Source organism: Syngnathus typhle, linkage group LG11, assembly GCF_033458585.1.
Source record: "Syngnathus typhle isolate RoL2023-S1 ecotype Sweden linkage group LG11, RoL_Styp_1.0, whole genome shotgun sequence".
Taxonomy (NCBI): Eukaryota; Metazoa; Chordata; class Actinopteri; order Syngnathiformes; family Syngnathidae; genus Syngnathus; species Syngnathus typhle.
The window spans coordinates 5,502,419-5,515,411 of record NC_083748.1 but is presented as its reverse complement, the minus strand read 5'-3'; the positions used below and the strand labels follow the sequence as shown (position 1 = coordinate 5,515,411).

Genomic DNA, 12,993 nt, shown 5'->3' with positions numbered 1-12,993 from the left:
CTTTATTTATCTGCCAACTGGGAATTTTGTCATGTTGGCTGTAAATTGTGAGAAAAGAAAATAATGGCAATAGCACGGTCACTATATAAACATCCTGCGCAGCAAATAGCAGATCTTTATCATCATTTGATGTATTGCATAGATCCTTTTATAGTCCGTGGGATTTAGTTAAGCGGCATGGTATCGCACTATGAATATTTCTTTTTGTATCTTTTGGTTAATCATGAACTGTTATCTTAAAGCGGACTACCGCTGCATTCTTTTTATGTCCTACTACTTACTTCCTCTTTTCAGCTTTTATGGTGATGAACTTTTGCACTCGTCCGTGGCGCTTAATCGTTTAGTGCGTATTGTTCCGAACTGCCGCTAGCCTAAACATGTGTATTTAGGTAGTCAAAGTACCTCAAATTTGCCGAGATTAGGAAGTAGTACGAGAACCCCTCATTATCAACTAAGAACAAAAATACACATTTAGAAAAAAAACCCCATTTTGAACATTTAATGTGTATCACAATAGTAGTTCATGCTAACCTATTTTAATTCAATGTATGTTGACTGGGGTAGTTTTAGATCATTTTTCAAATGTAAAACTACTAGAATAAAAACACCTTTTGACATTTGGTTTATTCCACTCAAACAAAAAATAAATAAAGTGTTCAGTTATTCATTCTTTTTTTACTATACTATACACAATTAAATATTGATTAAATGACTAACGCGGGCAATTATTACCTCAATTATTACCTTTGAGGACTTAATTGCTGTTTTTGATTATGGTCAAGACGTTTGTCCGCAAGCAAAGAAATATGAGGCAGAAGTGCATTCATCTGTTTTATTATATATATATATTGTACATATTCAGATGATGTTCCACATAGACATCTACACGACAAGCTCCTCCTATCAAACAGAGACAATGTTTACGACACAGGGCTGTGACGAATCTGTTTGGACTGCAAACGCCACTTAGTAACTGGAAATTTCTGATTATCATAATAATAAATTATGTCATGATAACAAGTGAAACGATATATCTTCTCTGTATATGTATTTTCAGATCACAGAGCATTTTTTTTTTTTTAGTTTTGCCAAAAGATTTTAGACGGGCGCAACAAAGCAAGAATTGCTTGCTAAAATCTGTTGCATCATCGTTTATGTTTCCTGGTTCACGTCCCTGTAAGTTGTTGTTGTTTCCTTGGGTTCTCAGGATCGCAATCAATCATCAAGATCAACTACAGTTGACTTCACCTATCTACATCTCTCTATCTACATCTCTTTTGCATTGTGTTTGTCGACCATTGGTCAAGGTTGAAAAGTTTGCACATAAAAAGGAGTACAATGTAAAGATATTTTTTTAAATGTAGGGAATAAAAGTAAAAACTTGACCGAAAAATAAATATTCAAGTAAATAACCATTGTTCATTCAGCATGACTTCCAAGTAAAAAGTTCACATGTGCGTGACCCAAGTCCATTGTCTGCTGACACACACACACACACGTTCAAGTACACAAATAATCATTCTGACTGAAAAATGACTCACACGCACTCACACACATTAATTCACTTGGATGGCGCGACATGTTATCACAGCTGTGGTTGCGTCATGTGCCGACATAATAATTGATTTGGTGCAGTCAAACTTGCTACTCCAAAAAGAGGAGTCGCGTCTTATCTCCATTCGGAATCGCGACTGCCCTTAATACCAAGTCAATTCATTGAGTGACCGTCTTAAGATACAAGCTACTTTTGTTTCATAAAAAAACATTCATCTCTCAAATCATCTTTTCCTATTGTAATGAATGGAAACGCTGTTAATCTGATCCAGCCTTCAAACAAAACTACAAAAGCAAATTGTGTTTTTATTTTAAAAAATAGCACTCTGTAATATTGTACTTTCCAAAAATGATCCATTAAATAAATAGAAAATGTAGAATGAAATAGAATGCAATAGAATGAAATTAAGTTTATACATGCCTGGTTAGTTCAGGTTTTGGTGTGATCTAAAAAAATGTGTTTTAACAAAATAAATTAAGCATTTATATCAGTAAAGTGACAATATTCCGCTTTAACAAATTAGCAGCACTAGCAATACTAAACTAGCATTAGCACGGCAAACAAGACAATGATAGCCATGGTTGTTACATCTGTAGCATTGGATTATTTATAATGGAGTATGTATGTATAATACTAAAAGTAACTGGATTGAAGTTTTATTTCTAAGAATGTACGGACGATTGAAAATCAAAGAGGTTGTATATACTCACCAGTCGAGCACAACTTTTGTTAACTTTGCATTGTTTCTTACTCTCCCGACATTATTTCTCAGGCTCTCTCTTCGATTCCAAGTCAGGGTACCACTGTACGTTTTTGGTTTAAATGCTAAGGGAGGATTATAAAGAGTTTCATTAGTTCAACATTTTCTGCAATACAGCAACTTAATGTGTTTTTCGTTGACTGTATGTATCATCGAACAGATAATTGGGTTTTTTTAGTGACTCATTCTGACCTTCATATTACAATGAAGAGGATTGAAGAGAAGAAAAAAAAAAAGAAGTCATCACTTAACAGAAAACACTCCTTTTTGAGTACATTCATAAGGCACATGTATAAGCAAATATATTCCGGGCATATAAATCCCTGAAACCTACGAAGACCATGCTGTCTCAGTACATGAGTTAAAGTTACAGGCAAACTCTAAGTGCATGCTGAGAATGTTCTGTTTAAAATCCGGTGCCTTCAGCCACTTAGAGAATATACACTTTGGTTGTTATTGGTTATTTTGCTTTAAGAGGTGCTTCTTTCACGGAGGCACCATTATTTCCCTGCTCCCGGCACAAAATCACACAGAGCAACTTACAGTATTTCATCTATTAGACTAAAGCATAGGTGTCAAAGTCAAAGCCCGGGGGCCAGATACGGCCCGCCAAATCATTTAATGTGGCCCTCGACGACAAATTGTGCATCAACTTCATTTACCAATACGGCAGTTACAAATTGTCTTCACTTTTCAAAAAAATACAGATATTACTAGCAATTTTTGTTACCATTGATCTTTTAAAAGTATTTGGACTGTTTTTACTAGTTTCCGGTTTCAAACTTAGTTACTCATCAGTTTGTTGACGGTCGTAATGCCCCTCCGAAGGAAACTATGACTATGATGCGGCCCGCGACAAAAATGAGTTTGACACCTCTGGACCAAAGGATGGCTGATTATCCATAAGCATACGTTGAAACGAGTCTGTTTGGTAGGGCGTTCTCGATGTTTCCTCTGAAAACAATAAATAGACCAAAGCAAGTGAAGCAATTCATGTCCAACTGTGATCTGGTGAGATTGTATATTGTATAAACATTAACTTACCAGACAACATTTCGCAAACTTGTTTGGTTGCATTTCAGATCTAAAATGATTGTGGTGGTTCGCCCCGAGAACCAGACATTACAGATTCACAGAAAAAGTATGGAAAGCAAAGTTGACACTGTTTAATGCACAATAAGATATTTTCATGGCATCATTTTAATATTGGAATTACATTGACTTGTACATCTCGGACAAATCCACACGCTATAAATGATAGTAGTCCCCAAGTATCAGGCTCACTATGTTCTGAGATGATCAATTAAGAGGACAGCAGACAAGTAAAAGTCATCTGCGTGCGGAATGATTAACGAGGGCAAAAATCACCCTAATGTCCATTTTGACAGTCCAACAAATGAAGCAAAGGGGCTTCTAATGGCTATTTCAGACCGTCATCCATGGATGCACACAGACACATAAAACAAACACTTGAAGAAATATTTGTCTTTTCTTTTTTTTTTTTTTTTAATTTGCAAACTGAGACAAAATAAAGAACATTTTTCTTAGTGCATCACAATGATTTGCTTCATGAGGCCCTCTCCTATGGAGGACTAAAAGAGCCAAAATTAAATCAATAAATCCATCCAAAAAAATAATTATATATATATATGCGCTGACATATTTCAATGTTATTTATTTACTAAATTAAATGAATTCATGACACTTTAAATATTGATTAAATACATATTATTTAATGATTGAATTTGGGCTCTTGGGGTCATCCATACTCTTTTGGTCCCCACGTTTTACATGCTCAAACATATTTGGCACTCTTTCAAAGGGGAAGTAACCCCATAGTTGGAAAACCAGGCCAACGTAGACATCATGTAGGCGGACTCACGCACACACAAATGTGTGCAGTTCTGAACCGTACATGAACAGTGCACTCGCTTCTCCTCGGTGGCAATGATAGTCTTGTATTTAAAAACAAACAAACAAAAGAGCACGTACAGAATATCGATATAGTATATATATGGTATTTATTTTGTAGCATGACCATGAGGGTTTTGTGTTTAGCGAGTATGACACGAAATGATCCAAATGATTCAATTGCCCTGATGAGGATGACTTGTCACTTTTTGTCTGCTTCTCTTTCTGACTTCCCATTTCAACATAGAAAAGGTGCTTGCAAACAAACGAAAATAACAAAAAGGCAAATCAATGCCAAAAGTAGTTGCCACATTCCCCATAAGTTTATCTGATACGGAATCAGGTTGATATAATGACTTTAATGCTACGGTATGCTAATTTGTCTGCAAAGTAAGGCAGTGTTTCCCAACTATTGTGAACTCCATTGTCCTGGAATTTATTCATTTGCTACAAATAACGTACCGTTGTTCAACAAGCAATTTTTGTAATGTAAAGATTTTTATGCCTTAACTCAATAAAGGTTGGGAAACACTAATGACCATTTGTTCATTAAAACGTTTTTAGATTTAAATCATCAAATCAGTTTAGCTCACAATTGGTTGTTGGCAAGCTAATGTTCATATAAAATGTTATCTTCTTAACCAAATAATAGTTGAAGAATTATTAAGTCAGACACGGATCAACAAATTGGAACAGCCATGAAAAGTAGAGTAGAAAAAATAGACTTATGTGTTGGGAAAAGCGACTACTGGGAGTCTACGCACATTGTTAGCAAACTGTGATTCAATAAACCAAGCGTATCCTTTGTATTTATCTTTTCTTGTTTACACTTACACAAGACAACCAGAGTAGGATCAGATGAGCCTATACGGTGCAGAGATCCACGTTCAGTCTCCGTACCACTCAATGAATCAGCTTTCAAAATCAACAATACAGGCATGAGGGTGGAATTATAAATGAGTAAATCCCCAAATGTCAGACCGTTACTTGTTTTTTTGTTTTTTTCTGACAACAGGTTGACCCCATCAATGTGTTTGCCCCGGCATCCATATGAAAGGCACAGTGAGAAAACTCTTGAAATGGACTTCTACATAATACAATTTCATGTTTTAACGGTAAACAGAGCAAGCCCTTTTGGTTTAACAACCCGCTTGATAAATTGACTTTGAGGAACTTTGCGAGGAGAGTTGTTATCTTGCCCTTCAGATAACACAGGCAGAAGCTATTGTGACCGCGGGGCCTCCGGGGTGTCGGATGCCTGAAGCATAAACACCCGAGACTGAGAAGTGACACGCTTTGACGGCGTCAGCTGTCATCGAGAGCCACTTGGTAAGATCACGTGAATGCGCCTCAACTACTAATTCATATGCTCACTGGATATTAGCTGCAGCTACATGGGTGGTGATGAGGTTATGTACACGGTGACGTCATGAATAACCTTTTGAGAATCATCTCCTCATATCACTCAAGGCCAAAGATGAATTTTTAGGCAATGGGGACTCAGTGCAGGGTTTCCACAAACATTTTCAGCTCAAAAGCCAAACTTGCAGGAGTATAATATGCAGTGGCATAACGTCAGCATTTACAGCGATGCCTTGAGATGGTTTTGAATTAAAAATTAACTCGACTCACGTCACAACAAGCAGCAGTTAGCAAAAGTGCCAAATTTGTCTAAAAAGCAGCTTTTGTCTGTTTATTGCTCCTCCCAGTTGAGGCTTACTGTCAAACTAAACATGAAAGAGAATGAAATGTGCATTTAAAACATGCACATATAGCTTTGGATAAGTCCCTTTAGTTTAAGGCGAACAAATAATGCAAAATGTCATAGGGATTGAAGAAAAGCATTGGCGTCGTGGTGTTAAAAGTTACTATAACCCTTTAAGCAATAGACATTTGGCAAAAATGTAGCACATTTAGGGAAGAGATAACAGTACTCACAAACACATATTCTTTATCCTCTACGAAGAATGACAATAATTACAATATTACAGTGGCCTTCTTAGGAAATTTGACCGGTCCATGTATGGCTAGGTCCGTATTATACGTTTTGTTATACTGCCCCCAGGTGGCCATGAAGCGCTCACCAGAAGGAACACCACAATGTCCCCTGACTGGTGCTAGTTTTCTTACGAAAGAAAATGATAGATGAAGTCATGGATGAGTTAAACACCTCTCTCAAGGCACAACTGCACTGACCAATAAATAACTAAAAACAGACTTCTGACCATAAATGCTGGAAACCCTGACCAAGTTTATGGCACTGAAATGACAATTTAAGCACATCGTACAATCATGAAAAATAATATCAAGGCTGAAATGTGAACAGCAACACAATGGACTGAAGATTGACACAACAGTCAAGTAGGTAGATGTCATGGAGGTCAATATGCTGTAGACTGCTACTTCACTCTTCACACATTGGTCTACTATGACGAAACAAGATAAGACCCTTTTAGAGTTTGTAAACAATGTGACGTCATATGTGGGGCGTGGCTTAGCCGGAGGCAAAATCAGCCTTGCATGCTCACTTGAAAACTATGATTAGCATATTTCAACAGCATTTACAGCGGAATGAATGTAAAAACAAAATTCATTCAGGTGATTATGTGAGTATACCGACACTCTACGACCGTAAATGTTACTTCAAAGTAGGCTCTGACTGATAGGACAATATTTACCTCACTCACGGGATAGAAGATTTGACAAGACTGCCCAACATGTGTGGAGGGCCGAAGGTACTGAATATAAATAATAAATAAATTAATAAATAAATATATAAATAAATAAATCAGGGACTTATGAATTAATGAATTATTTCATTAATTAATAGACATATAAAAAAAGGTGAATCTGAAGTACAACATAGTGAATTTATCATGATTGGAAATAACCAATGAGACGCAAAAAAAATGGTTGAAAGCAAAAAGCAAACAAGCATTTGAGGGTTGATGAATTTGAAACGCAAAAGGCATGTGTTGTCTCTAATTTCCCCACCAGTGAGTCTTGCCTCTGATGACCTAAGTTGTTAGTAAAATCATCATACCGTCACTAAATTTACACTCTTCAGACATAGGAACATGATAATGCTACTTAGCATACCTTACAAGAGATGGCCAAAAACAAAATTGCACAAACACACACACGCGCACACACACACACACACACACAGCAGGTTGTCCTAAAGACAAGGACAGTCACTCACATGGGCTATTGTCTGTTTGTAATGCAATCTCTATGTACACGTAGCAGCAAACATTTCCATACATCACTCCAATATGGCGTCTGATGAATGGATGAGGTGAAATGTGCACTTTTTTTTTTTTACTCCCCCTTATTTTTCTTATCATTTCTAGAGCCCTACTTGTTTTCTACAATTGGCACCGTGCTTTCTCCTAATATATATATATATTGGCATATTGGCACTTAAAATAAAGTCTCTTCTCTTAACATAGACGAGTAAAACTTTGGTCTCCAGATTAACTGGATTACCCCAAAAAAATGCTGGTTGTCACACAGAACATAATAGTAATACACTTAATTAGTCGAGAGGACTAATAAATAGATAAAACAATCAATAAATAAATATCAGACTAATCCGTGGATAACAGTGATTAGCAATACAAAAAGGTAGCTTTGGTTACCTTTTTACGCAAACCGTTCGTACCTAACGCTGGGCAGAATTCCAAATCATCACATTTTAGGCGAGGCGAATACGATTAAAGCCACTGTGAATTTGTAGAAGTGCAAATGCTGGCAATGAAGTACAGTTATGTGGCCCCTTTTTTTTCCTTAAATGAGAAAGCTGTGGCTCAGCTGGAGTGGATGTTGAAATCATGAGCATCCTCACTTGACTTGTCAAAAGTGCATTATGGTGTGTTGTGGATGGAGGTGCGATGAAGGGTGATATGCTACTTGGGAGAGGGACGAGGCTCAGCGGATTCACTTTGTGCTACTTGTCCCTTCATCTTAGTTGGATTCTCCAAAAAACAACCTCTCAACCTCAATTGGTTATTATTATTATTATTTTTTCTTCTTATGGGTGATTGTGAAAACTCTCCCTAAAACCTGAAGAATACAATTCCATAGGATTGTGTGCAAACTGCTCTACTGGCAAATATGAATAAATAACCTGTTTCCACCGGCCGCGAGGTACGGACAAAGGCCAGAAAGTTCTTGGAAAAATAAACAGTAGGCTACACCTCAGTATGTGTCTGGCCTCTTATGAGGAAGTGAGTAGCTGTCACGTGGATGTGCTAGATGGGGAAGTACTTGAACGCAACAATAGAGGGGAAATGGTGAGAGGGAGTCATAATTAAGTTACACAAAGGGAATGGCTGCTCCCACTTCACACCGACGCCTCCCTCCGTTCTCATTGCTCAGCATATTGCCAATACGCTCGGTCGTTCGAAACCAAGCAAACGATGTTTGCACTCCAGAGTGGCAATTTCGGAGAGAGCGTCACGACACGGTGAATAAATAACAGCATAAAATGGCAAGAGGTTCCCTTTCATACACACAGATACAGTAGGGTTGCTAATCTGGTACCTGTACTGTCTGAGTCAGCTCCGCAGTGGAAATGGCCGGATGACAGTGACGAATCCAGTGTGCTAAAATGAGGATGAGCCTTTCGTCTGTCGTCTTGTCTGCTGCTCACGATCCACGTGGTTTACAGAGGCAGGTCTGTGCTGTTGTGACGGGTCTTTCTGGAAGTGCCATCATCCCTGGGCAGAGCTTTTTGCAGGTTGGACATGGCCGCCGTCTTCTTCAGGTCGATGACCGCGTAGCATTCGCTGCGGCGGGGTGCCGGTGGGCCGCACTTTTGGGGCGGCAGGCGCTGGTGCGGCCCCCCGCCGGCGCCGAGAGCTTGGCAGGGACTTTCTCCCTCAAGGTCCACCTGGATGTAGTTCAGCTGCCTGGACGGAGGCATGTGCCCGTGCTCGCAGACTCCGACCCCTGACCTGGAGCGCCTGCGGAAGTCAAAGTTAAATATGCCCCCTCCTCGGTCGGGCTGACATGGTCGTGGATGCGGGGGGCAGCTGTGTCGCATTCTGGGCGGCTGCACCTGTTCTGTGTTGACATAGTTCTGCAGGGCATCTCTGTGGATGCCCCGCCCGTCCGGGTGGTACCCGTTGTTTGTCTCGGGCCCTTCCGAAAACTCGTACTCATCAAAGTCTTCCTCCTCCTCTTCGTATTCCTCCTCGTCCGCCTCCTCGTCGTCGTCGTCTTCTTGCTCGTCGTCGCGCTGCAGGGCGCTGTACTCCCACACTGGTGGAAGCGAGGGCAGGTTCTCGTAGTTGAGCAGGGCCGTCCGGCGGTGACCTCCGCCCGTGGCTCTCTCGCACCCGTAGCCCTGCGGGGGAAGCGAAGATGGGCCGTGCGGGTGGAGGAGACTGTGGGAGTGGCTGTCTCCGGTGCTGCTGCTGCTGCTCGAACCGACCGACTGGGACACGCTGCTGGGACTCAGCCGCTGCTTCCGCCCGCTCCTCAGGCCGTTGATGTTCTCGTAGGTGAGCTCGACGCCCCGGCAACTGTCAGGGTGCTCGTGGCACGGGTGCCGGTGCGGATGGTGATGGAAATGGTGATAGGAGAGGGAGTTGCACATGTGCATCGAAGGCTCGTCTCCGTCCGTCTCTGAGCCTGTTGCGCCCTCTACTGGCTGAAGGCTGCGGGGGCCGTGAGCGAGCCGCTCCCTCTCCCGCTCTCGCTCCCTTTGCAGTAGATGACGCTGAGCTGGAGTGGGGCCCAGCATGAACTTGACCTCCTGCGACGATGGCTGCATGAACACCTGTGGATCTTGATGCTCCTCGAGGGGACAGCACCGTAGGTTGGACTGTGCGTTCCCTTGGCCCCCGACGCGCGTCGTTTCGGTGAAAGTGCTGGGCCGCACCTCGGGTAGGGAGTGCACACAGTGACGCATGGCCAGATCCCCTTCCATGCTAACAGTGTTCACATAAGTGTGGGTCTGGTGAGAAACAAAGCGACGTTGAAGTCACAACAGATCACAGAGCCCAGACCTGACATCTAACCTGGTCTTCCAAAGCCATCAGATTGTGTCCATGATCCTCAGCAAGGGAAGGCTGGGAGGAATCCCCTCTGATTGGATAACCAGGGTATCCATTGGGAAAAGCCGGCACAGGGAAACCGGGAGCTGAAAGCAATTTTTTTTAAAGCCACCTTACACTAGCAGTGTGTGTGTACGTCTGTGTGTGTTGGTGCTGGCCGTGTGACTGACTGTTGGGCGTCTGTGGTGCACGAGACATCTCCATCTCTGGCGTGTGGCCGCTGCCAGACATCATCATGGACTCCTCCACCACGTTGATGCTGTTGCATTGCATCAGCTCCTGAAGCAGGTTGAAGATCTCCTCAGCCCGAGAGCACTTGAAGGCAAATATTCCTAATCAGGAGAACACAACAACAGCACAATTACACAGGTTGATTTTGTTCCGCCACTTCATGAAAAAAACATGCAGATAAAGGGTGGAACAACGAATTGATAAAAACAATCAATTATTGGAAGTGTTGGCAACGAATTTGAATACCGATTGATTGTGTGGCGTCATTGGATTGTTATGTTAGTCACCCGCTTCATTCAAATTGGAATGGAAATTAAAGACCGGATAGAAACAACCGTTGAAAAAGAAAACAATGAGCTTCACTCACCCTGTCCAGTCTGGCAACGACGCCCGCTCTCAAAAGAAAACAGGTTGGAGTCGTAGCCGTAGCGGCGCAGGCAGAGGTACGGCCACCTGATGGCGTCCCTCTTACGCGTGTGAAGAATGAGCTCCGTCTGGGTGAGCTCCATGACACCAGAGCCCAGCTCGTTGCCTTCATCGTCCACGTTGATGACCTGGGAATTGCGTATAATATACCGGCCACAAGATGGCAGCAAAGCAAACAAAATGAAGCCATCAGCTCATTTCAGCGTAGTAGTTTTGGCACATATTTCTACATTAGACATTGCTTTTGCCTGAGCACAAAAAGATTAATCATGTGAGATTTCATTTGATTGTTTGATTTAGTGTAGTGCACGAACCTTAAACTTGGTGAGATGGTTGTCTCGGCTGGGGTCCCTGTACAGACAGCTCCAACAGCTCCCCATGGCTTCAGCGGGCCAGCTGAAACCTGCCACATGTGACCCGGGCAACATTAGTGACATAACCGTGTGTGCGTGTGTGAGACAGAATTTTCATCCAACACGCTCATCTTACTCAGCCCAGGCCATCGGTGTGAAGTGACGCGTGCTTCAGTCCCAGGATCTTCTGCTGGGCTTCATCTTTGTTACAAGCCACTTGCTTAGCTGGATGGCGGACATCTTCATGAGAAGCATCATGTTCTTGTCCCTGAAAGCACAAAGAATCACTGACCCATGCTACTAAAATGTTCAGCCATCTTCTATAGCATTAATTCAAACCGAGAAACACGAGACGCAACATGGAAGGTAGTAGTTTCTGGACTACTTTCTGAACTACTTTTTGCAAAAATGGACAGCAGAAGAGGACTTTATAGTCAATTGAGTTCTCAAATTCAGTTCACGGCTGGTATTCTAGCAACCTGGGAAAGACATGTTTGTTTTTAATTACACTCTCTTCCTTGTTCCTCCGTCCGGTTACTTCTTCATTGATTACCCAAGTCGTAAATCAGGAATCTTTCCCCACGAGCATGAAGATTTTTTTTTATTAATATTAGACGTTTAATAAATGAGATTGTCTGACTCGTTTTGGACCCAATTATTGGGACAAATTCACTGAAACACAGAATAATAGGGGGGAAACCCAATGGCATTCCCATCCAGTGTTGTTAGCAGGACAGTGTTGTCATTAAAGTGAAAATAAATCAAGTGTAGCTTACTGGGGTAGAAATATGAAAGCCCAAATCCAAGTTAGCGTGACAGTAAATGATCCCATATATGGCTTACTTGGAACGGAACAGGATGTGACAAATTTGCCATTTGTTATTTCTTTTAGCATCATTAGTCTTTCCACTTAAGAAGAGCTGACTCAGTTCTTGACTCAGCGGCTAAAGTAAATGACTACAAACGTGTTGAGACATCAAGTTTAGCTGGAAGTAGGCGTTTCGAATCTCAAAATCTTCACTGTGCACTTACAGAAAATACAAAAGTGCATGTGCATAACAGCTTGTGTATCACTATGTGAGCAGTCGGCTGATGCTGCACCTCACAACGTCAAGCAAAGCAAGCCCAGTCACATCTGCCCTAATGGTCACGCTGCAGACTCCCCCCGGCCCCGCCGTATGCGCTCCTCGGCCCGGCCAGCAGAACACATGCACCCCCGCCGCAGTGTGAGCGCTCCGGGCCGGGCCTCCACATCTGACTGGAGCTGGAATCCTCACACGCACGCTCACACACACGCTCGACTCTGCGCGCTAGCCTACATTACAGACGTGTCACCCAGCCTGAGCCTCAATGGGCTTTTCCCCTCCATCCATCCCTGCATGCATCATCCATGGGAGCACTTGGAGCACAGCCAGCTCGCTCCATTAGCCCCCACCGAGCTCCCAAAGCACGCCGCCCGTGACGCTAAACGGCGCAATGAGCGTCTGTGTGAGGCTACAATAGCACCTAGCAGCGCCCAAGTGCAGAAACGACGCTCCGCTACTCACATGTCTGCTGCCACCGTCGATTTGCTCTTTCCGACGCCGAGAGCGCGTGGACGCGGCACGGCAGGTGTCGGCGGCGTCCGGTCGGGGATGTGGAGATCGGCCCGCGGGGACGTAGAGCCGAGATGCGGTGGAAGCCGTAATAATGTTG

The 12,993-nt window shown here is 42.5% G+C and overlaps 1 protein-coding gene across 3 annotated transcripts; it reads right to left on the bottom strand.

The window, feature by feature from the left end:
• Positions 1-144: 144 nt before the first annotated feature.
• frs3 (fibroblast growth factor receptor substrate 3) lies at positions 145-12,982 on the bottom strand. Of its 3 annotated transcripts, none has more exons than XR_009716258.1 (8): positions 12,846-12,982; positions 11,435-11,566; positions 11,260-11,348; positions 10,887-11,073; positions 10,459-10,620; positions 10,253-10,374; positions 8,772-10,188; positions 145-2,380 (listed from the first exon to the last, which is right to left on the bottom strand). XR_009716258.1 is itself a non-coding variant. In XM_061292008.1 (7 exons), the coding sequence occupies exons 3-7, from the start codon at positions 11,323-11,325 to the stop codon at positions 8,893-8,895; spliced, it is 1,833 nt and encodes a 610-aa protein (XP_061147992.1). In that variant the 5' UTR covers positions 11,326-11,348; positions 11,435-11,566; positions 12,846-12,982; the 3' UTR covers positions 3,462-8,892. The 3 variants fall into 3 exon arrangements, 1 of the variants encoding a protein (XP_061147992.1); XR_009716257.1 differs by lacking the exon at positions 145-2,380 and adding an exon at positions 3,462-6,652; XM_061292008.1 differs by lacking the exon at positions 145-2,380 and having other exon boundaries at positions 3,462-10,188.
• Positions 12,983-12,993: the final 11 nt, after the last annotated feature.